The sequence below is a fragment of the Hordeum vulgare genome, chromosome 4H (genome assembly GCF_904849725.1).
Source record: "Hordeum vulgare subsp. vulgare chromosome 4H, MorexV3_pseudomolecules_assembly, whole genome shotgun sequence".
Lineage (NCBI taxonomy): Eukaryota > Viridiplantae > Streptophyta > Magnoliopsida > Poales > Poaceae > Hordeum > Hordeum vulgare.
This window is the reverse complement of record NC_058521.1, coordinates 22,482,960-22,508,322: the sequence shown is the minus strand read 5'-3', so window position 1 is coordinate 22,508,322 and position 25,363 is coordinate 22,482,960. Positions and strand designations below refer to the sequence as shown.

At 45.1% G+C, this 25,363-nt stretch overlaps 2 protein-coding genes across 2 annotated transcripts; both read right to left on the bottom strand.

The window, feature by feature from the left end:
- Positions 1–6,184: 6,184 nt before the first annotated feature.
- LOC123451070 lies at positions 6,185–7,398 on the bottom strand. The gene is made up of 3 exons (XM_045128082.1): positions 6,961–7,398; positions 6,746–6,873; positions 6,185–6,565 (listed from the first exon to the last, which is right to left on the bottom strand). The coding sequence occupies exons 1-3, from the start codon at positions 7,266–7,268 to the stop codon at positions 6,486–6,488; spliced, it is 516 nt and encodes a 171-aa protein (XP_044984017.1). The 5' UTR covers positions 7,269–7,398; the 3' UTR covers positions 6,185–6,485.
- Positions 7,399–22,243: 14,845 nt separating this feature from the next.
- On the bottom strand, positions 22,244–24,554 carry LOC123447599 (SCARECROW-LIKE protein 7). Its single transcript, XM_045124208.1, has one exon. The coding sequence runs from the start codon at positions 24,315–24,317 to the stop codon at positions 22,665–22,667; it is 1,653 nt and encodes a 550-aa protein (XP_044980143.1). The 5' UTR covers positions 24,318–24,554; the 3' UTR covers positions 22,244–22,664.
- Between the last annotated feature and the right edge of the window lie 809 nt (positions 24,555–25,363).

Sequence of the window (25,363 nt, the reverse complement as noted above, 5' to 3'; positions counted from 1 at the left end):
CACCTTCGGAGATACCTGTAGAGCATCTTTATAGTCACCCAGTTACGTTGCGACGTTTGATACACACAAAGCATTCCTCCGGTGTCAGTGAGTTATATGATCTCATGGTCATAGGAACAAATACTTGACACGCAGAAAACAGTAGCAACAAAATGACACGATCAACATGCTACGTCTATTAGTTTGGGTCTAGTCCATCACATGATTCTCTTAATGATGTGATCCCGTTATCAAGTGACAACACTTGCCTATGGTCAGGAAACCTTGACCATCTTTGATCAACGAGCTAGTCAACTAGAGGCTTACTAGGGACTGTGTTTTGTCTATGTATCCACACATGCACTGCGTTTCCAATCAATACAATTATAGCATGGATAATAAACGATTATCATGAACAAAGAAATATAATAATAACTAATTTATTATTGCCTCTAGGGCATATTTCCAACATAAATGACATAATAAGCTCAAAATAAGATGAGTATTATAACATCTTCTCTTTCTTATTATCCTTCTTCTTATCCTTCTCCTCCTTCTTATTCTCCTCCTCATCCTTCTTCTTCTTCTTCTTCTTCTTCTTCTTATTATTATTATTATTATTATTATTATTATTATTATTATTATTATTATTATTATTATTACCCTCCTCCTTCTTCTTCTCCTCCTCCTTCTTCTTCTCATTCTCCTTCTTCTTATTCTCCTCCTTCTCCTTCTTCTTCTTCTCCCCCTCCTCCTCCTTCTTCTCCTTCTCCTTCTCCTTCTCCTTCTCATTCTCATTCTTCTTCTTCTTCTTCTTCTTCTTCTTCTTCTTCTTCTTCTTCTTCTTCTTCTTCTTCTCCTTCTTCTTCTTCTTCCTCTCCTTCTAACTTTCTTATTCTCATCTTGTAGATTTGGTTAAATTCATGGAGGGTGGCATCGATGGGCTGCTATTGGTTTCTTTTTATTTCGATTTGTATGGATGAACAGTGGGATGTTTGAAACTATGTGTATATATGGATGAACTATGTGAAAATATCCGTTGTCTTGCTCAATTTTTTCATGATGATGTTGGATTCATAGCCTATGCTTCCTCTATGATGTTTGAATCTACATGTGATGTTTGAAATTATATATGCCATATAAGTATTGTGAAAATGCAGGAAAATAACTGAAATCAAAGAAAAAAGTGACAATGTAGGCATTTTGCCGTCTACTAGCGGACGACAAAGGCCTTCACCATCCGCAAGTTGATGGCAAAGGTGTCACGTGGCGCACACCTGTGCAACCTGGCAGCACGGTTGACCTATATGGTCACTTTGCCATTTGCGACATACGACAAAGGGGCAGCGCGAAAGATGGGAAAGGGGCGGCGCGGCGACACATGACAAAGGGGCAGCGCGACGGCTGACGACAAAGGGGTGGGGCGACATACGACAAAGGGACGGCGGGGCTGCAGACGACAAAGGGGCAGCGGGGCGGCAGGCGTCAAAATAGGTGGTGGTAGCACACGACAAAGGGGCGACGACGACAGATGGCAAAGATCTTTGTCGTCCGCTGTCGCGCGGCAGATGGCAAAGGACCTCTTTACCGGCGCTAGCTACCGTGGATATTTTGCCGTCGCTATGACACACGGCAAATAAGCTCATTCATGTAGTGTATGTGTGCACGTGTATTAGTTGTATGTGTTTTATTTGTGCACTAGCGTGCATTTAAGTATAAGTAACAAAATATTTTAGAAAAGTATGTTGCAACTTACCGGGATGTCTTTCTTCCTATCTAGCCCATAAATAATTTCCTCTACCAAGTACAATCTAATTCACTCGTTTCCCAACCACTCATTACCCTCAATGTGTACATATATAGCTTGAGGCAACCTCATCTCAACTTCAATCCTCGAGTTGCCCTTTGCCTCTTGTCAAGAAATTTATTAGGGTATGTCACAACTAGCATCCTCATAAATTTGACAGTTTGTTCTTTGTAACCTTGCATGGGCTGGATCATCTACATATATGAAGATGACTATGAATCAGATGCAATAACTCACTCGGTTAGAATGAGTGGCATCAGGGAAGTATGTTAAACTGAAGTGGTTTATGGTGGGACTAGTCTATCTAAATCATCTACTTCAGAGTGGTTAACGGCTAAATAATTAGTACCTTGGTTTAAGAATGCAATGGTAGTAGGGACATATCTTGGTATCCCCTCGCTTGTAAGTTTGTAACAATTTCTCGTCTAGGCTCCTCAACCTTTTGATTGATTGATACATCGACAGTTTCACCCGGCTTGTCATAAATCCTCTCTCTCTCTCTCTCACACACACACACACACGCGCACTAATTCGCCTGGATCAAGTTGGCAAGTCACCATTGGCAAGTCACCGCATGATGCAGGTTCAACCTTATACGCTTGTTTCCAACCACTTTTTCCCATGATATGCACATCTCGTGATGCAGTTGCATGCATCAATCCATGCAATGGCCTGAGACAGTGTGAATATTGTCAAAAATTCCAACTCACTTTCATGGCATTTCTAATGATAAACCAGAGAGCTCATGTTTGTAGACATAAAACATATAATGCATCAGACTCGTTGCCTACTCTTTTGTAGCAGCCCAAGCGCGGAGAGCAAACTTAATGAAAAGATTAGGACATTTTTAACCGACCCCCTATAACCACTTAGAGAAGTAAAAACTCGGTTTTACTCCTCTAGCCTAGCTGATCCCCAATCGGTGTTAGTTGAGTAGAAGTAATACTCAGCCATGACGGATCTTCCTATATTTACTTCACCGCTTGGCGGTTGAGTAAAAGTTGCACCTCTCCTCCGTTGCCTCCCCACTCCACCCACGAAATTTGATAGATACGTGTGCGCTCGTTGTTAGAATAGAGGTTAGAGATGAGACTAGAGATGAGATTAGATGTGAAGCAACATCTAATTCTTTAAAATAGAAGAAGAAAGAAGTGTGCAAGCTAGAGAAGCCGCAAATCAACAATGAAGACATGAAAAAAAATATCAATCCAACTAGTGAAAGCAGTTATTAAAGTCAAATATTTTTTAGATGTCTAATTATGGTTTTTGTTTTATTTTATCTTGCTCTCATAACGAAGAATTGGTGAATTCTGTATTTCAATGTATCAAAACGTCCTTAAACGAAATAAACTAACAAAGAAATATGTTAAGGTGACAAAAAAAGAAATGCAAATAAATTATTATTTTACTCCGTTATATATAAGAGATCGGCTGGGTATAACAAAAACTTGGTAAAGTAATTTTACTCCACTAAGTGTTTACTCCATGTGATACTTCACTATTTATTAGGAATTGGTGAAGCAACAATTTATCATGAAGGCTCCTCACAGTTTCGCTGGCTTTGGTGCATTATATAAACCGATGCCATGTTAGTCGATAGACAATATCACATTGAGACATATTAAGCTCATTACGGTTAGGTTTTAGACCACAACAGTCGATCTCGAGGTAGATCAACTTTGTATTGCGTACTACTTCATCGATACAACAAGAGCATGACGTAGGGTTTTACCTCTATCAAAAAGTCCTGAAGCTAGATAAACATCGTCTCCTTTTCCATCGATCCAAGATCCATAGTTCAACCCCCTCCTCAAGATCAGCCAGTTTGACACGGACAACGAGTCTTTATAAAATTGGTCGAAGTGTATTAGACATCGAAAGAGGGGAAGTAATATCTCAAGGTGTGCAAAGCCGAACTGAAAACCAAAAAACGAATGAAAAAACCAAACTGAAAGAGGAAAGGTATATCTCAAGGTGTGCAAAACCGAACTGAAAACAATAAAACGAATGAAAAAACCAAACTAAAACCAAAAATTGTTTTTTCAGTTGTGGTTATGATTTCAGCTTTCTAAACAGCAAACCAAATCCACTTCGTTTTTTTCAGTTTAAAACCGAAATAATTCTATTAAACCAAACAAAACCGGAAAATGGCCCAGAGCAAACTGTTTTTAAGAAAGCCAAGAAACTGGCAACCAGGTCACTCTATCCATCGGCCACAAGCTTCATTTAAATTAATATTTAATTTGTAGCTTTAGTGAATATAGGACTAGCACTCCACTTTGAACAAGTCTCACCCCACCCCCTCCTTATAACTTGTGCTCAAACTCCCTTCTCACACACAAGCGAGGTGGTACTAATCCCTCACCACGTCTAGAACAACTTGCGTGCGCAGAAAATTGATTTTTTTAAAAAAAGATCACTAACTAAATGGTATTGTCAAAAAAGACCACATGCGGTATGAAATGGCAGAAGAGACCCCCACCTCTCGTGGCGGCACGCGCGCCAGATTACACGTGGCGACTGCCGCCATGGGCCGAAGCTGCTGGAACCTACCGCCACCAGGCGAGGCGGCCGACCGCGCAGGTGTGACCTGCCGCCACCACTCGAGGCGGCCGGCCACCTCATGCATGCTTGATTGCACCACGCAGCGATAGCTTATACATGGGCTCACGCATGCTTGCTTGCACCACACAACGAATGCATGGGCTCACGCATGCTTGCTTGCACGACGCAGTGATTGAGTGGTGGCCGGCCGCCTCGAGTGGTGGCGGTAGGTCACACCTGCGCGGCCGGCCGCCTCGCCTGGTGGCGGCAGGTCCCAGCCGCCTCGGCCCGTGGCGACAGGCAGCACGTGTCACCTGACGCGCCTGCCGTCACGAGAGGTGGGGGTCTCTTCTGCCATTCCATACCGAATGTGGTCTTTTTTTACAATACCATTCGGTTAGTGGTTTTTTAAACAAAAATTTCAGAAAATGAGCTTGTGCCATAATATGCACCAAATCTCTCATTGCCTGTCTATTTTTAAAAAGAAAATTCGGTTGTCAAATGATTCGTGGCCTTCGACCGAATAGCTACTTACTCTCTTCGTTTCTTAATATTTGTTTTTCTAAGATTCAACTAGGAACTAAGAATCTACATTTTAACGAATAGCTACTATCTTCGTTTTTTAATATTTGTTTTCTAAGATTCAACTACGAACTAAGAATCTATATTTTAAATTATATCTATATATACATAATAATCCATAGTGGAATATCTAAAAATACAAATATTTAAGAACGAAGAGTATGTTTTTACATACCCAAAAAAGCTATGTTATGTACAGTTAATATTCTACTCTGGTGACTGTGTATTTTTTTGTATTTTTGTGCACTTAGAGGTGTCGGTTCTATTTTTTTTGTATTTTTGTGTACTTAGAGGTGTCGGCTCTTTATTCTTGCAAGATCTGCTGGAGTTGCTCTTAAACACAACCAGCCCTTACACAAAACTCACCCCTAAACTAAACCATACATGGCAGTCATCGAAACACCCTAGATGCAGGGAACCGAGCACTCACGGTTTCATGTTCGATTCCGGAAGTGTAAGTGTCAACACAATCCTTGAGACCGTACAGTACAGGAGAGTAGCTCTCTTCGTCTGCCAGAGACTCTAATATAGACAAAAATGCTAGACAGTCTCTTCGTCTGCCAGAGACTCTAATATAGAAAAAAATGCTATACAGTTACATAAGGTTACACGCAGGAACGGATCGGCGGGCTAGACCCCCTCAATGAATTGATTATTATTCAATGCTAGTAGTTACTTCAACCAAAATTTCCTAAAACATGTAAGCTTTGCCTCCTCCATGAGACATGTAAGCTTTGCCTCCTCCATGCGAAAATCCGCCCCCTCCATGCGTTTATCATGGCTCCGTCCCTGACTAGTTTTGTTTTTAAACCCCTCTTCCTTTGAAAAGGGTGGGCCCTCATTTCCCTTAATCTCCTCTCAAACCCTGACTAGTTTTCTTTTTAAACCCCTCTTCCTTTGAAAAGGGTGGGCCCTCATTTCCCTTAATCTCCTCTCAAAATCGACCTCTTCCCTCTGATTTTCAAGGGAGCTCCACTCGGAAAACCACTCTTCCTCTGATTGGGGGTGGGGCCCTCATTTTCCTTAATCTCCACTCAAAATCGACCTCTTCCCCCTGATTTTCAGGGGAGCTCCACTCAAAATCGACCTCCTCCCCCTGATTTTCAAGGGAGGTGGGCCCTCATTCCCCTTAATCTTCAATCAAAACCCACCTCTTTACCTCCCTCATTCCCCTTAATCTTCAATCAAAATCCACCTCTTTGTAAAACCTATGTAAACTTATGTATGTATATCATTGCTGATGATATAGGCGCAGCCAGATAGACATTTTGATTATTGACGAACACAGAAATGTCATGGGAGCCTTAGTAAAACATTCACTGGAGCGAATTTCTCCTCGTACACAAGCATGAGGAGTACAAGAAAAATCATCACGCACATCTAAAGCTTCTTGTAAGAAAAAGCTTAGTAGTATTAATTTTACATCAAAGCGAACTCTCCACTAGCAGGCCAGCAGTTGGAATAGAAGCGGGTACCTCATGGCAACCAAACAAAGCAAACTAAACACTGATCAGCTACTGCAATCCAAATTATTGATCTCCACCTAGCAATCTAGCCTTTCATCATCTTAATCTTAGGTCGCGTGCTTGTCGTCCTTGAGATGGCGCGCCTTCTCCTTCTCCTTCACCTCCGACCCCTGCGACTTGTCGTACTCTGCACAAGAACCCGGCCCGATCAGTTCACCACCCAACTCCCATCACAAATAGAATCCATAAGATTGTTGTTCAAAACACAGATAAAAATTCAGAAACTACCATCACAGATAGAATCCTTAAGACTGTTCGAAACACAGATAAAAGTTCAGAGCTAACGACAGACAGATAGATAGGGTACCAGGATGGTTGGGGTGCATTTCGGTCCCAGGGTTGAGCACCGGGTCGTTCTGGCCGTAGACGCCTCCGAACCCCTCCTCGTCCGACCTCGTCGAGTACCCCTCCCCGAACGAGTGGGTCATCACGTCCCTGCGCCACCGCCCACAGGACAACACCCGTCAAGTTTCCGGCGATCTACTCTCGCAAAGAGAAAGAAGTTGGTGGAAAGCAACTTACCCGTGAGCAGTGGTAGTCTTGTGCGTGTCCTCACTGGCGTTGCCCTGCTGCTCCCCCGCCTGCGCCTTGGGCAGGTGGTGCTGCTGCTTGGCCGGGTCCATGCCGAAGTCCTGGTCGCCCGGCACCGGCGCGGCGGCGTTCGACGTCGCGGAGACGCTCCTCCTCCTCCCTACTTGGGCAGCGGTGGCAGGTGCTACTAAGTTCACTAACCCTCCTGGTGCTGCGGCGGCGGCGGCGCCGCCTGTCTTCCGGCCGAGCGCGAAGCCGAGCGCTGTGCTGCCGCTGGTAGCGAGCCTGAGAGAGTACATGAGAGGATAGTACAGCTCGTCGGTTGACGGCGGTGCCTTCACAGCCTCCGGCTGGAGCGAGGTTATAAGCGGTCGCTGTGCTTGCGGTGGCGCCTCGCGAGTGCGGCACGTAGGGAGGCCGCCTCGAAGGCTCGGCGGATCGTGGCGCGCGCGCACGTCGGGGCCGCTTACACGCGCCGCTCTGGGACGGGTGAGAGCGTGCCTGTGTCACCGTGGCGCAGAGCAAAGCAGGCAGAGCAAAGAGCGAAGGATAGGGACGTGTGCGTACGCCTTCCAAAGAAAGTGGATTGGACGTGTTCGTTGCGCCCTCGGTCTTTCTCCTTGGAGGTTTCAAGACGGTGACACGTCTAGACTTCCACTCCTAGTCAAACAACGGGCGTGTTTAAATACAACGGAAACCTAAAGGATACTAAGGGGAATATGAGCGAATATGAGCGTGAAAATCCGCAACAAAAGGTAGCACTAGAAAAAGCCTACAAATCAAATACAACGGAAACCTAAAGGATACTAAGTACAGTTCCGGAATTAACACTGTTTGACAAAATTCCGGTTTTCCAAATCTTGAGTGAATTTTTGAACGTACGATTTTTTTCATAAACGCAAACAAATCTTATGACAATGAAAATAAAATAAAAACGTTGTCCGAAAATATGATTTTTTTTACAATTTGAGAACATTTCTTGAAGCGCAAACATTTTTTTGAATCTTGATAACAAATTTTGAAATGGAGAACTTTTTGGAAGCACGAACCATTTTTTATAGCACGGACATTTTTTGAATCTTGAGAACCAATTTTGAAACACAGAACAAATTTGGGAGCGCGAACATTTTTTGAATGCGTGAACAAGAAATTGGAATCCGGTATGTTTACTGAATTTCAATTTTTTTGAACTTTATTGTGTAACAAGAACAAATTATGAATTTTGAGAACATTTTTTTGAAAACTAAAAATTCTCTAAAAATGAACAAAATTTGAATTCCCGAACCAATTTATTAAAACATGAACAATTTTTTGAATCTTGATAACAAATTTTGAAATGGAGAACAAATTTGGAAGCACGAATATTTTTTGAGTACATGAACGAAAAATTTAAAACATATACATTCTCTGAATTTCAAATTTTCTTAACTTTTTGTGTAACAAGAACATTTTTGGAATTCTGAGAACTTTTTTAAAAAATGAACATTTATAGAAACACGAACGAAATTTGAAATATTCTGAAAAAACATGAAAAAAGAGAAGAAAAGAAAAATAAATATAAAAACACGAAGAAAAAAGCAAATAGAAGAAAGAGACACGAATTCTAAAAACAAAAAGAAGAAAACAAAAACAAAAACAAAAACACGGTTCAAGAACCTTCTGGAAGTTCTCAAAACCAGTTAGGAATCATCAAGAAGGTTTCCAAAACCGGAAAATCATGCCACAAAGAAAATATCTAATTGGGCAGGCCTATTTACTATCAAACATGTGCGGCAGGTCAACAACTTGCTGCATAATGCGGCGTATAGAGTTTTCTGTACTTTGGAGGCGTTTGCTTGATTGTGTAGGCAGCATCCACGTTTCGGTCTGTATGGAACTTAAAGTACTTTCAGGTTTGACCCATGAGCTACCGTCGTCAAATCGTCAGTTTCTTTGCAGCCAGGAGGAGCACAGCGGAACCTCCTATATACTGCTCCTTGCGAAATGTGGTCGGCAAAACACGCAAGGCAGTCTACTTGGCCCGGCCCATTACAGTGTACAACCTAGCAAAGGTTAAAAATCTCAAAAGAAGTTTACTATACCTGGAATTCGAACCTGCCATGACGCGTTGATGTGCACACGAGGAAAGCCATCACAACCGAAGTGCTCTTGTGGCAGATATGCATCACCAAACTAAAAGAATTGTATAAGTATCAAAACTAAATATGCTTGGACAAAATCACGTTTTTTTTTTAAATTCCTAAAAACTTGAACTTGTCTTGAAATCCCGCACTTAATTAAAAATATACAACCTTGCAAATCCCAAACAATTTTTTATAAATTTAACCTTTCTGAAAAAACGAAAAAATTACAACAACTATGAAACTTTTTTGAAATTTACTTATTTTCCTAAGACCATGAACATATTCGAAGTTTCAAAAAATGGAAAATATGAACACTTTTGAAATTCAGAACAGAAAAGTCCAAACAAAACATTTTTAATGCAAACAAATTTCTATTGTACGCTTTTTTGGTAATGTGAACAAACTTTGAAATATGGGAACATTTGTTAAAATTGCGAACAAAATGTTGAACCGTAGACATGTTTTAAGACATGAGCATTTTTCTGAAATGGTCAATGAATTTTAGAAACAAGATTTTTTTAAATTACTAAATATATTTTGAAACATGTATACCTTTTTATTTTTTAAAAATGGGAACACTTTTTGAAATTCCTTAACTTTATCCAAACATGAATAATTTTAAAAATTACGAACAAATTGCAAAAACGAGAATTTTTTGTTAATTTTAATAAACCTTGAAAATGAACAAACTTTAAAATCCTTTTGAATTTGTGATTTTTTTAAAAACAAACATATGTTTTTTGAATTTTGCACATTCTTTTGAAAAAAATCTAAACTTATTTTGAATTTGTGATTTTTTTTAAAAAAAAAGGGATATAATTTGCAACCTCTCAACATTTTTAGAAATCCGAACAAACAGTACAAAAATAAATATTTTTTAAAACATGCGAACGTTTTATGAAAAAATAATTTTTTCTGAAATCATGAACAAAATTGAAAAAACATGAAGATTTTTTGAACGTCTGGAGATTATTTAAACCCTGAACAAAAGTTGGAAAAGGCAAATGTTTTTTCACATAGGCGTATTTTTTAAATCATGAACATTTTTTTAATTTATGAATGGACGAGATTCACAATATCATGCTCAAGGAGACAATAGATGGCGTCGAGGAAGAAACACGAGTCCCGAGAGAAGATGAAGAATTGTGCTCCCTGTTACGCATATCTTGCTTCTTCTTGAAGCAGTCAGACTCGGGGTGACCATCCCTACTGCAGTAGCCGCAATGTGTACAAGGACAAGAGTGGCCCTCGTGAGAGCGACCCTCACTACCAAGAGTGGGCAGTAGCGGTGGACCACCGGAGTGAGAAAGCACTGGTGGAGTTGTCCGAGCAGCACCACGAAGGCGAGTCTCCTCGGCACGAAGCTCACAAAGCACCTCAGAAATAGGAACTCGGCCACGAGCAAATAACTAAGCACGTCAAGGTTCAAATTCCCCACGGAGCCGCGACATGAACTCATAGACACGCTGAAACTTCAAGTCGGACCTCATAGTCTCGCAACCCGCGCAATTGCTACAAACAACAGTGTGAAGGGAGTCAAGGTGGCACGAGATGGCAGAACTTTGAGTGTAGAACTCATCAATAGTGGAGTCTCTCTACTAAAGAGCATGCTCTTGACGTACCACAAACAAGTAGAGGGCATCTCCAGAGGGTTGATAGCGCTCACGAGGACGAGTCCACATTTCAAACAGAGTACCAAGGCCCATAAATTAAGAAGCAAACTGTGATAGAACACTGGAAGTAAGGACAACCGCGACACGGACATCATCATCACATCACTCAGTGAAAGCAGTGAGATCATCACGATAAACGCAAAGAGCATCCGAATAAACCACGACCTTCTAGTCATAAGCAACGACCGCCTCATCAACAACAATGTGATCTACAATTCTATCATCATCAGAAACATCTGTGGCAAGAGTCGGTGGAGGCGACAGTGGGATAGTAGCCACAGGAGGAACTGGGCGTTGAGGACATAAGACCTCGCCGGAAAGAACCCTCCATAAACGAAGGCCACGTATGTGAATGCCATACATATAGCAAACTGGGAATCGTTAGCCCCATCTAATATCACTAGACAACGTGGAATTGCAACGTAGCCCATTGACGTATGTGGGACTAGTAAACATGCTTATGTTAAAGAAGGGGAGTTAAATAAGGAGAGAGAGGACTAATCCATATTTTAGTAAGAGGGTGCCACATAAGCATGTTTGCTAGTCCCAAGTACTACCTAAGTTACTCTCACTATGACGAGCCTAAAATCAAGTTAATGAGCATTTATTATCCTCCAAACCCTTCAATCCAGAACTCGCTTGTGTTAAAGGACAGGAGTTAAATGAGGAGAGAGAGGACTAATCCACATTTTAGTAAGAGGGTGCTTGGATACGTTTTAGTCATGGACTTAACTACACAGCGGCGCCGCATGTGAGTCTTCTCATGCGGCGGTTAATTTATCTCCCTACAATGCATGCATGCAATGACGTCATCAAGATTTTTTTTTTCTATTGCCTTAAAATTTAAAAAGTTTTATCTCTAAAACCGTTAATTTAATTGATAATCCGTTTTCACCGTTGGCTTTGTCGCGACGAGATCTTCAAAACTAGACCCCATGTTGACATGTTTCGAGAACTTTTTTTCTCCATTCATAATTGCCACATTTTAGCCTTACTTGTCGTATTATTAGCCACTTACTTGTCTGAAAAAAATAACTTAATTGCCATTTTTCTCGATGTGAACCATGTGCCGCATGTATCCATATTGTAGCCCACATCAACGTGTGCTAGAAGAATATGCAGATGGGGTCACAAAAATATGCATTACATGCAAAGCGTCACAATGAAAATAGGTAGAAAAAGTATCACACACAAAACATGTGTTGGCAGACCTTATTCACTAGCTAAATGCATCTGGTTAGTACTATTACTACTAGTAGTAGTTTCAAATTGCATAGTTGTCAATTTTACAAAAACTTAGTTGTCAAGATGCTAGTTTAACTATGCCGAGTTGTCATATTTTACAAACGATGGCCAAAAAAGATTTTTTTTGTGGTCACCAGTTTTAAATAAGTTGAGTTGTCATATTTTTGCGAGTAATTGCCTAAAAAAAGTTGTTTGTGCTTGCCATTGTGATTATCTCGAGATGTCATATTTATACGCAATTTCCAAAAATTTGACGAGTAAGTTATTCTTTATCAGACAAGTAAGTACTTACTAATATGACAAGTAAGTGCAAAAAATATGGTAAGTATGAGCAAAAAAAGTTGTCAAAACATATCAACATGGGATCTAATTTTAAAGATTTCGTCAAAACAAAGTCAACGGCGAAAACGGATCATCGATCGAATTAACGGTTTAAGAGATAAGAGTTTTTAAATTTCGATCATTTCGAACGAATCTGATGACATCATTGATGCATGCATCGAAAAAAAGGCACACAAGCCGCCGCATCGGATGTCGAGATGCGGCGCTTCTGTATAGAATTTCCCTTTAGTCATATGACTAAAAGTAGTGGGACTAAAACTTGCTAGCCTCACCCATGCTTAGATCCAAATATTAAAGAGACTAAAATCAAGTTAATGAGCATTTATTATCCTCCCTCCCCAGACTAGTAGAGAGAGTTAAATAAGAAGAAAGAGGACTAATTCACATTTTAGTAGGGGTTCCCCTTACTAAAAAGTTTTAGTCTCAAGACTAGTTTTAGCCCCTCTTTAGTCAGGGATGCTTGGGACTTTAGCCTCTTAAAGAGATTATTTTTAGTCGGACTAAAATAAGTCCGTTGGATCCAAGTACCCTCTAAGGGTATTCCTGACTAAAAAAATTAGTCTCAAGACTAGTTTTAGCCTCTCTTTAATCATGTGTGTTTGAAACTTTAGCCTCTTCAAGAGACTATTTTTAGTCAGACTAAAATAAGTCCCTTGGATCCAAGCACCCTCTAAGTCATCTTAGGTTGTGCACCATGACCAAGACGAAGAGGAAAACAAGAAAAATTAATGTTAATTTGCTAATTAATAGCATTGCATGAATGAATTGACCACTGCATGTCGTGCTAGTTAGTCTCAAGTCATTAAATACATATACGCCTCACTCTTTTATTGGTTGATTCCTTTATTCATGTCAAAAAACAAAAAACAAAAAGTAAAAGTTAGTGCACTGCGCCTTAGTGTTTTGAGATTATTTGGTTTTCGTAAGATAAATTATAAACCGAGATGGAGGAAGTATAACCCTAACAGTTTCCAACCACTTTCTGCCCATGATACGCACATCTCGTGATGCAGTTGCATGCATCAGTCCATGCAATGGCCAATAATATCCTATTTTTGAAACAAAAATATACATGTTGTGTGAATATTGTCAAGAATCCCAACTCATTTTCGTGGTGTTCCGAATGATAAATTGGAGAGCTCATGTTTGTAGACATAAAACATATAATGCACCGGACTCGCTACCTACTCTTTTGCAGCAGCCCATGCATGAAGAGCAAATTTAATGAAAAGGTTAGGGCATTTTTAACCGATCTTCTATAACCGGATAGAGAAGTAAAAAACTCATTTACTCCTCTAATCGGCACCTAGCCTTGCCCACGCCACTGAGTTCTACAAGGAACTCTTTGGCCCCGGTCGTGGTAATATCTTTCACCTGGATCCTGATACTTGATCGCAGGAAGAAAAGTTGAGTGAGAATGATAATGAAATCCTCCGTCGTGAGTTTAAAGAGGCAGAGGTTAAATCTGCTCTGTTTGATATGGCCGCGAATAGAGCTCCTGGTCCAGATAATATACCTCATGAATTCTACCAGGTGTGTTGGGATATTGTCAAAAATGACATTATGTCCTTGTTTCATCACTTCCATAATGGGACGCTCGATGTTAAGCGGCTCAATTATGGAGTGATTTATTTGTTGCCTAGAGTTTCGGGAGCAGATAGAATCCAACAATTTAGACCCATTTGCTTGCTAAGATGCCCTTATAAGCTTGTAACTAAAGTGTTGGATAGACGTGCAATAGATGTGGCTGATACCTTGATCAGCTCTACACAGAATGCTTTTATTAAAGGAAGAAGTATAATGGATGGGATTTTAGCTTTGCATGAGATTCTAAATCATACTCATGTCAATAAAAAAGTTGGCCTTGTACTGAAACTCGATTTTGAGAAAGCCTATGACAAGATTAATTGGGACGTCCTTTTGGAATGTCATAGAATGAGAGGTTTTAGTGAAACATGGTGTGGCTGGATTAAAAAGATCTTGTATGATGGTACAGTCAGCATTAAGCTCAACAATTGCGTGGGGCCTTATTTTCAAAGTGCCAAGGGGGTGCGGTAGGGTGACCCTCATTCCCCATTTCTTTTTAATCTCGCTGTGGAGTGCCTTTCGAAGATGATTAAGAATGCCTAACGAAACAAGCTTATTGTTGGACTTGCTGCAGATCTTATTCCTGATGGAATTGTTGTGTTGCAATATGCTGATGATACAATCATTTGCATAGAGCATGATGTGGAAAAGGCAGTTAACCTGAAGTTGTTGTTATATATCTTTGAGATGATGTCGGGCCTTAAGGTCAATTATCAAAAAAGCAAAAAAATTACTGTTGGAGGGGATGATAGCGTGGTAAAAACCTATGCTGATATGTTTAAATGTGATATTGGTAAGTTTCCAATCAAATATCTTGGTATGCCTGTTAGCTATACCACGTTGAAGAACTCTGATTGGGAATTCATTGTGGAAAGATATATGAAGTGGTTTGAGACCTGGATTGGCAATGCTACTTCCATGGGAGGTAGGCCGACTCTCCTGGATTCTGTTATCACTCAGATTTGCATTTACTACATGTCTATGTGGCTCACGAATAAACATTCATAAAAAAGCTGAATAAACACATCCGTAGATTTTTCTGGCAAGGGAGCAATAAAAAGAGGAGATACCATATGATGAATGGAACATGGTATGTAGATCTAAAACAAAAGGGGGACTTGGTATGTAGATCTAAAACAAAAGGGGGACTGGGGGTTAAAGTCCTCCGAAAGCAAAATATTAGCTTGATGGTTAAGTGGTGGTGGAAGTTGGAGACGTAGAAGGGAGTCTGGCAAGACATTATCAAAGCTAGATATCTCAGAAACAAAACCGTGGCTTCTGTTAAGCCCAGATTCTCTGACTCACCTTGCTGGAAAGCTATTCTTAAAGTCAAGGAATTTTATTTGGCACGGAGGAAAGTTAAAATTGAATCCGAGAATATTGCCAGGATTTGGCAGGATTCTATTAATGGGCTTCCTCCGTTCAAAGATCAATTCCCTTTACCTTTTGACATATGTAATGATCCTGATTGTACGGTGGATAAGTTGTGCCAGTTTGAAGATTACTCCTTTTTTAGAAGGAGGTTAAATCCGGAGCTTAGAGCTCAATGGAGACAGATGCATAGTACTATTTCTCGTCTTGTGCTAACCAGTGATAGTGACAGAGTGTCTTGGGGCTTGACTGGTAATGGAAAGTTCACCACCAAATCCACGTATAAGTGGTTGGAGAAACCATTGCATGGGTGCCATTATAAGTGGATCTGGAAAGCAAAAATGCCTTTGAAAATTAAAATTTTCATGTGGCAGTTATCTGAGGATGCGGTGCTGACTAGACATGTGATGAAAAAGAAAAAATGGCCCGGGAATCCTAGTTGCTCATTCTGTCGTCAAAGAGAAACTTCACAACACCTTTTATTTACATGTCATGTTGCTAGAGTTGTGTGGAGATCGATCGGGGTTACTCTGGGGACTGATAGCTGCCCCAACTCTTACTGGCAATACTATTCCTGGTGTAATGCTTTCTTGCCGGCTGGTGGGAAATATTACATGGTGTGACTTGCGGCTGCGGCTGCATGTTGGGCTCTTTGGTTGGCTAGGAACAGGGCTACATTTGAAAATAAAATGATCAAAACCCCCTTTGAAATTGTATTTTCAATGTGTTCATTCATTCTATATTGGGCAGGCTTACAGCAAGAGGTTGATGCAGGAGAACTTCGTTCGGGCGTGGAGATGGTGAGAGCGAATACTATGCAGCTGATGAAGCTTTGCGAGGCGGCTAGGCAAGGGATTACACGGGAGTAAAGCGCGCTGTGATAAAAAGTCTTTGAGTTGTTGATGAAGATATCCTGTAGGGTGTTAGTCCTTATGCCTGGCTGAGTTTGTGATGTTTGGTGTTGTTTTGGTGATACTTTGTTTGTTCTATGCGATTGTTGGTTTTTATGCTATGACAGTCGTTTCAAGGGCCAACGTATGTTCCATGGGTAAAAGCTCGTAGTCTGCTCGAACTATGTGTCGTACCAGTACTCTTTCTTTCTTTTGGTCACTTTGTGGAACTGCTGTATTTCCGTTCGATGTAATGGAAAGGGGTGTTATGCTCGGTTCAAAAAAAAATCGGCACCTAGCCTATCCTCAATTGGTGTTAGTGGAGTAAAAATTATACTCAGCCGCGGTGGATCTTCCTATATTTACCCCGTCGCTAGACGGGTGAGTAAAAGCTACACCTCTCCTCCGCTGCCTCCCCGCTCTACTCCCGTGCCGCATCTTCTCCGGCGTCGCACACATCCCAGGCGGCACCTGCGTGATGCCGGCGCAGAACCAGTGGATCTGCGCTAGTTGTCGTGCCGCATCAGTTGCATCATGCAAAATCGGCGCTACAATTTTGCTCCACAAGTCATGAACAATCGCAATGGTGAAAAGTGAAAACAACTAAAAGAAAATCGAAGTTTCATACCTTGCGCCCATATCGTCGAACACCTCAGAGGCGGCGGCAACAACGTCGTCGATGGGGGTCCTAGGGAAAGCTCTTGGGGTAGCGATCAGAGGAGGAGGAGGCGCGGTGCTCGCAATACCTTTTGTGGTCGCCTTCTTGTATTTCACCCCTGCCACCTTGCGCATCTTCACCGGCAGGGAGGGGACGACATGGACCGGATTTATAATGGCGACGGCGGCGGCGGCGGCTGGCGGCGTGCCTTCCCGATGTCGGCTCCATCAGCCCCACTCTGGAAGACAAAGCTAGCAATAGGGGTCACCCTTCCGTCCCGTGTGTTCTAAAGGTTGAGCGGGAATTTGCCGTGCCCCCGCAATTTTTTTTAAAGGATGTGGTGTGATACAATATTTGTTAAGGCTATTTTTTTACGCAAAATTGTAAACCGACGGTTATATTTTAGAGTACGACGCGATAAAAGGGATCTGCTAGTGCTAGAGATGGCATAAGTGATGCATTTGCTGACCATAGTAGTCGCCTTATGGGGCCTGGAGCATGATTCATGCCATAGGCACGACCGTTCTCCTCCGGCCCTTTTGGAACTTCCGGTTCCTCTAAAGTCGAACCGCAACAGTCAGCATTGCACGATGCATCTATCGCTCTTGACCACTATCTAGTACTGTCATTCGAGACACAAACATTGTACTACGTCGGAAAGCTGAGAGCCACTATGGTTGTGTGTACGACCCCAGTGGGGGGCACCAGGAGACCACCGCCCGCACGGATCAGCAGCATAATGTCAAGCCAGCCGGTCAAGGAGGTGTTATGATGATAACAGCTCCCCAGTCTAGTCGGCCGGCCACTCTCGTCTCTCTGGTTGGAGTTCTTCACGCAAATCAAATCAGAGCGCAGGCCATTTTGGACACCTTGCTGCGACAACTCCAAGTGGCCGCGAGATCCATGGACATGGAGGGTACATGCGCAACCGAGAGTCAAGATCGTGGCCACACCGAGCACTAACACCAACTTGAACGGACCGACCCAAACAGACGGCAATTTTATCCGTTTAGATCGGTCGTCCGTTCGGCGTCCGTCCTGTTTTAGATTTAGATCCGCAATGCGTCCAACGCATTGATCCATATGTGTCGGTGTGGCCGGCTGGTCGCCCTATTTTTACAAATAGCTTATTTTTGCATTGCTTTTGCATTTAAACTTATAGACAAATAACATAGTTTCAACCGAATAAAATAACATAGTTTTACAAACCGAATAAAAGTAAAAATGTCTCACATAGTTTTGCAGGCAGAATAAAGAAGATACATCTATTGGTTGCCAACATGAATCCACGTATGCTCAACCAAATCATTTTGTAGTTGCACGTGAGTTTCTCAACCACGCATGTCATGATGAAATTGCGTAAACTGTTCAAACGTTATCGCTCCTCCATGCTCACGCACAACATTCTCACCCTAAAACTGAAACCCTAGATCGTAGAAACGGTCCGGACGCTCATTTTCTACGTTCATATTGTGCATGATCACACAAGCAGGAATCACCTCTCACAGTTTCTACGTGCTCCGGGTATTAGCAGAATATCGAACATGCCCCATTGAAATTGCAAAACACCAAAGGCACGCTCGACATCCTTCCTAGCACTCTCTTGATCTTGGACAAATCTTTTCCTCTTCTCTCCAACAGGGTCGGAGATTGTATTGACAATAGTGGTCCACTGAGGATAGATACCGTCACCCATAGGGCCGGTCCTAGCACTTCATGGGCCCTAGTGCGAACCGAATGAAGAAGAAGATTAAGGTGGTGATAGAACCAAAAAAATCATTAATTTTCCATCGTTGGGGCCTGGCTTCCTTCGGGACTTCTGGTAATCAATGGGGAGATGGAAGGAGACGGATACTGAAGAAGAAAGAAAGGTTGTGCATTTTTATACTAGAAAGAATCCATGACTGGATAATAATTGTAATATATACACAGTAGTATACACATACACAAGATATGGGCCCCTTCCCTGGCCGGGCCCTAGGCGGTCGCACTCCTTGCCTAGGCCAAGGGCCGGCCCTGGTCATCAAGGTAGTATCCGCCGGCCCCTAGGCGATCGCACTCTTTGCCTAGGCCAAGGGCCGGCCCTGGTCATCAAGGTAGTATCCTTTGTCGTAGTTGTGGTCGTTGATAGTAAAGTTCACTGGTGGGCTGTTGCCTTCGGCAAGCTTAGCAAACACCGGCGAGCGCTGAATCACGTTGATATCATTGTGTGATCCGGTCATGTCAAAGAAAGAGTGCGAGATCCAGAGATTTTGAGACGCCGCGGCCTTTAGTATGACAGTGCAAGCCCTGACATGGCCCTTATACTGCCCTTGCCAAGCAAAAGGGCAGTTCTTCCACTCCTAGTGCATGCAGTCTATGCTGCCAAGCATCCGTGGGAAGCCCATGTTGGCATTCATCGCCAACAAACGGGTTGTATCTTCAGGAGTCGGCTCTCTCAAGCACTCAGGGCCAAACACAGCAATAACAGCCTTGCAGAACTTATACACGGACTCTAGTCATGTAGACTCGCTCATACGGACGTGCTCGTCAATGAGATCATCGGGCACTTCGTATGCAAGCATTCGGATGACGGCAATACATTTCTGATAAGAGAAGAAACCAATCTTTCCAACGGCATCCTCTTTGCACTCAAAATAGTCACCGTCGCCGACCACCCACTCTCTAATACGGTTGAAAAGAAGCCTATCGTACGAGAACGGCGACGGAATTCCTGATGTTTGAACAACGGATTTGTTGTATCAAAGTAGTCCTTTCAAAGAAGGAGATGACCGCTCTCTCGGTTGCGATTCAACGTCAGAAGGTGGCCCGAAATGGAGCCACAGAACAACGGGCGCTGGCTATTGAGGTGGTGATGGACCAACACAACAGCCAATATCTCCCCCTCGTCATCGGACGACGAATCGTCGAAGTCGCAAAGGAAATTGTGAAAAAGGAACTGTCGGCGAAGTCCATTTTGTACCTTGACAAACTATCGAACAGTTTGTGGTCGTCGACGAAGGAGACGACCGACGAAGGGAGTCCTGGCGCACGGACCAGCTAGTTGCCCTGCCGGCGTCCGACGAGTGTGCCAGTGAGGATCTGGCCGGGGCAGGGAGGCGGCTTCTTGGTCGCGGCCGCGGCTGTGTCGAGGGGGAGCGGGGGTGGGAAGCAGTCGGTTCCCCGGCGGCAAGACGACGGTGACGGGCGACGTGGGAGGTGGCGGCGTTACTGAGCGGATGTTGCAGTGCCGGCAGCTGGCAGAGTCACCGGAAAAATGGACGGCGACGGCGATGACGAAGGAGGCGAGGGTTGTTGTTGGATGAGGGGAGGCCAATGTGCCAGCGATCAGCGGACCCATGAAAAGGAGAAGGCGAGCGCGCGCGTGTCCGTCTCGTGTCCGCGCCGACGTAAATCCGGCTCAAAATGGACCGAGAGTGGGTCACCCGCGGACGAAATGAGTCGCCCCGTTGGAGTTGCTCTAACCAAGCGCCTCCAAACCCCTAGAAAAAGACTGTTAAGCTGTAGTGCACTCCTTCTGTCCCTTTTTGGGAAATTAGGTGTAGCCAAACTAAACCAGGACACCAATGTGCCCAAAACATGAATTTCAGAGCAATTCTCCTGGACACTTCAAAAATGTGTGCTGTAACTGTTATTGGCCATGTCATATTTAGAATTCTGCGGCTGTTTATTGGCCATGTTCTGTTCAGAATTCCTTGCTTGAGAGAGCCAGGACAGGGTGACGCTAGCTGTACATATTGACCACCATTAGTAATTTGGTTGGTCATGACTTTTACGGTCCCTGCTATTTAAAAGGCCAACAGGCAACTGATTAGTCCAACAAAGGAATGAACCTGAAAACAACAGCATGTATACGCGTATGCACTGTCCTCGTGCAAACAACATTGTTCTCGAGTTCAGATGGCCAAAAGGCAAAAGCCGGTCCGAGATAAGAACAAGCTAAGCTCCGCAAGAAAAGGCAGAGCAGGTGTCAAAAAAAGATGCTACCTTCTAGGTCAAGATAAATTTTCTAACACGGTGTAAGATGTGATGGCTTGCATCATCAACAAAGAAATGTGACAGAGTGCTAGAGTATCATCAGTTCACATTATGGAGCACATCAAAATAAGTTCAGTGAAAAATTGTGGTTGCAAAGAGTGCAAGTTATCTAAAGTTAGGGAAATTGTACCCAGCTGCAAGTTGAGGCAGAAAATGCTTCTAACAGTTTAACAAACAGTTGAATGGAAACACGCGGTTGCTAATACACAGCTAGCCATGAACAGAGTACTATATATAACAGTATACAAGGAGAGAATTCTTTTCAAGACATAACGGATGATAGCGCGTTTCCTTTGATTGATTTGCTAAAAAGGAAATATGCAGCCACTGAATTGCAAATTTGCAAACTTCAAATTACATTACTAGTACATTATACTCCCTTTGTTCCTAAATATAAGTCTTTTTAGAAGTTTTATACTACATACCGATGTATATAGAGATATTTTAGAGTGTAGATTCATTCATTTTGCTTTGTATGTGGTTCCTAATGAAATCTATAAAAAGACTTATATTTAGGAACGGGGTGAGTACATATAAAAGGTATGGGCGTATGCGATCTCCTCGTGCAATGAACTTTATTCTCAAGTTCAGATGGCCAAAAAAGCGGTCCAAGATAAGAACAGGTTAAGAAGCTCCAGAAGAAAAGGAAGGCCGGTGTAAAAAAAGGATGCTACCTTCTGGGTCAAGATAAAACGCCAAATTTTCTAACATGTTGTAATATGTGACAGCTTGCATCTTTAACCAAGAAATGTACCAGAGTGCTAGAGCAACACCAGTTTATATTATGGAACACATCAAATTGGCGGTTGAGTGAAAAAAATGTGGTTGCCAAAAAATTGAAGGTTATCTAAAGTTTGAGAAATTGTACTCAAATACAAGTTGCGGAAGAAAATACTTCCAAAATAGCTAGCCATGAACAGAGTATATATAGAGTATACAGTGATAGAAGACTTTTCAAGACATATCTAATTTGATTGATTTGCTACAAATGAAATATGCAGCTACTGAATTGCAAATTTGCAAACCTCAAATTGCAGTACTGAATACAGTATACATATGAAGTTTGACAAGTTACAGTCAAGTCAATAATTTGTAACGAAACAACTAATGGAAAATACAAAGTTCACCTTGATTGATTGGCTACAACGGAAATGCCCGACTACAATGGAGTAAGGATAATCAAGGCAAAATTCAGATAAAACGACAGCTTGAAATTGAGAACTATAGAGTTTCATAACAGAACATGGAAAGGGCCAAAGGGGAGTTGAGAAGCTGTGAAGGATCGAGGGAGACTTAACTTGGGAATGTGGATGGAACACTATCCTCCACATCTACTTGACAGCAATATTACCACCAACACATAGAAGTGGCATGTTTCAATTCCATGTGGTGCATCCATAATAACATCAATTAGAGTACCATAATCCAAAAATCATACGCATGAGCGATGGTAAATCTCCCCCTAAAGGCATACATAGCATGCTCTAAATTCATATACAATTAGCACTAGATTTGGTCTACTTAACCCCAGCTATAATAACATGCTGCAAAACAGGCATCATCTGAGAAGCTAGTTCAACTAAATATCCCCATCGATCCTAGCTATTACACCATCCTAGCCATGACCATAATAATCATCCTAAATAAACAGAGCTTCCAAGGGAGGGACGAAACTAGCAGTACTACAAATTACAAAAGCTTCAGAACGATAAGCTGCTAACCATTAAGAGCTTTGCTCCGTCGAGTCGAACAAGAAGAAGGGTGAGGCTCACCGCCAAGCGGAGACGGTGAGGAGAGGCCGCTTATCCCATGCGAGCGACAGGAAAGCCGGCGGCAGCTCCACGAGCGAATACTTGTACTTGGAATCGTAGTCCCACAGCAGGAGCTCGGCCTGGCTCTCGGCGTAGTTGCTGAGCCGGACGGGCTCGAAGCCGCACCACTCCATGAGCGCCTGCCACTCGCCGCTGCCGGCCATCCTGTCCTTCCGGTCGGCACCTTCCGGCGGCCCGACGGCCCTGCGGATGCGCTCCCCGAACATGCACCGCTCCAGCGTCAGTCTGTCCTCTGAGTCCCGCGCCATAGCCACGTCCAGCGACTCGAACACGCACCGGTAGTAGCTCAGCGCGCTGGCGAACCGGTCGACGAACCCGGCTCGGTTCAGGCTCACCTCGTACTCCCCGAGGGTCACCACCGCCGGGCCGAGCGATTTGGCGAGCCGGAGGACCCGCCGCACCGGCTCGTCGGAGTCGCCCAGGAGGTGGTAGAGCTGGAGCATGAAGTTGACGGCCACGACCTCGTCTGGCTCGACCGAGAAGTCGGACAGGTCGAGCTCGTGCACCGGCCGGAGCAACGGGACGAACTCGAAGTCCACCCCGAGAAGCTGCGCGAAGTCGCGGAGACGCGCGCTGGTCGCGGCCAGGGACGCCGCGGGCTGCGGCCCCAAGTACGGCGAGGGGACGCCGGAGATGCGAATCCGGGATGGCTTCCCCTCGGGCCGCGTGGCCAGCGCCTGGAGCAGCGCCGCCCACTGGATGCCGTGCACGATGCCGAAGTCAACGATGTGGATCTTGGTCGCCGCGCCCGTGGCCTCCAGGATGGCCTGGTTGGCGGTGAGGTGCGCGAACTTGGAGTAGGGGCAGGCGTCGTTGAGCGTCTTGTAGCAGAGCGTGACCTCGTCGGAGGCGAGCCGCGCGTCGGAAGATGCCGTGTCGAGGGGCGCCCGCGCCGCGCCGCGGCAGGCGAGGCGGCGAGCGAGCGCGTCGGAGAAGTAGAAGGCCACGCGCTCGGCGGGGTCCCCGGACTCGGTGGCGGCGGCGCGGACCTTGGCGAGCTCCGCGGCGGCGAGGCCCGAGCCGGCCGCCGCGGCGCGGGAGCAGGCGAGGAGGGACTGGACGATGGGGGCGGAGCAGGACGCGTCGGCTGCGCCCGGGGAAGAGCACGCCGCCTGCGCCGCGGCGGCAGCAACCGTGGGTAGCGAGGCCGGCGCACCCTCTGCCCGTGCGACGGCATCGGCCTCCGCGTCGGCCGGGGGCGGGACGGGCGGCGGCGGGGCGTTGAAGATGAGGCGGTCGAGGTCGGAGTCCTGGAACACGGGGGCGTCCCCGATGAGGCTCTCCATCCAGCCGTCGGAGTCGAAGTCGGCGGCGGCGGGGAGGTCGGAGAAGACGGCGTCGGCGTCGGCGGCGGAGGAGCCAAACACGTCCGGGAAAAAGTGTTCGCCCTGGGGCCACGCCGCGGCGCCGAACGGCGGGATCTGCGCGTGCGGGGGCGCCGGCATCGGCATCGGCACGGGCGGCGGCAGTTGGTGGTGGTGGTGGTGGTGCCGCTGCTGCTGCTGCTGGCTGTGCTGCTGCTGCTGCTGCTGGATCACCTGCTGCGCGATGGCCATGAGGTTGCCGCTGTCGGCGCACATGTACGCCATGCCCGCCGGACTCCGCCCTGCCGGTCCGCGGGGTGGGAGAGCTCGCCGGTGAATCGGAGCGGGGTTGAGGGGAGGGGAGGGGGCGGAGGAGAGCGGCAGGGGGATTTAAAACAGTGGGGCGTGGCCACTGTGATGGCAGTGGCAGAGGGCACGCTCGCTCACACTGTGTGGGGGCGCAAATGACGGGAGTGCCCTCGGGCTGGGGCTGTGCTGGAGGGAGGAGAGGTCGGTGACCGCAAACGGTAGGATGGAGGGAGAGCTTGAACTGCGGCGTTCAGGTGGGAGGATCTTATGTGGACTGTCTCTTTATATTATAGAGAGGGTGTCACCGTTGGGAGCAACCGGTGTAAAACTACAGTCCCTTGTTTAAGGAATTTCGGCCTGGCCGCCTAGGTTTCCGCCCAAGAGCATCCCCAACACGCGCGCTATACAAGCGCCGCGTCGTAAAAAAATGCAGTTTTAGCGCGCGCAACGCGGCGGGCAGCTCTAGCGGGCGCGCGCCATTTCCAGTTCAGCGCGCTGGTCGAAACGCAATCCCGTGCCCCTTATTTGCTGCGCCGGCTCCCGCGCGCGCGACTCTCCCGCGCTCGCTCCTCCACTCTCGCGCCGCCCCCATCCGATCGCGCCGCCGCTGCCGCTCGCGCCCCCGGCGACCGTTCAGCGCTTCCCCGGCCTATACCCGCGCCGTCGTCGCCGCCCGCGCCCGACGGCGACCACTCAAGTGCTTCCCCGGCCTGTCTCCGCTGCGGCCGCCGCCCGCGCCCCCCGGCGACCGTTCAGACGCGTCCCCGGCCTCCCCGCGCCGCCGCGCTTCCGCCCCACCCCTCCTAGTCCGGCCGGCCCTCGGGCGCCTCCGACGTCCGAGGAATAGCGCCCGAGCGCTCGCTGCCGCGCCGCACCCGCAAGGTGTTCGACAAAACGCCTACAAGGTATGTATTGCTCCAAACTTATGAATTTGGTGCATGTTTTGAATTGTAGTTTTTATAGTATAGTATTGAACATTGTAGATGAGTTCGTCGTATGATTCTTTCGAAGAAGAATTTGAT

Bases quoted from the DNA above. Each gene is read 5' to 3' on its own strand.
- LOC123447599 (XM_045124208.1), bottom strand. From the start codon at position 24,317: ATGGCGTACATGTGCGCCGACAGCGGCAACCTCATGGCCATCGCGCAG.
- LOC123451070 (XM_045128082.1), bottom strand. From the start codon at position 7,268: ATGTACTCTCTCAGGCTCGCTACCAGCGGCAGCACAGCGCTCGGCTTC. The intron at 6,874-6,960 runs GTAAGTTGCTTT...GCGGTGGCGCAG, and splicing joins AAGACTACCACTGCTCACGG to GGACGTGATGACCCACTCGT. The intron at 6,566-6,745 runs GTACCCTATCTA...GTTCTTGTGCAG, and splicing joins AATGCACCCCAACCATCCTG to AGTACGACAAGTCGCAGGGG.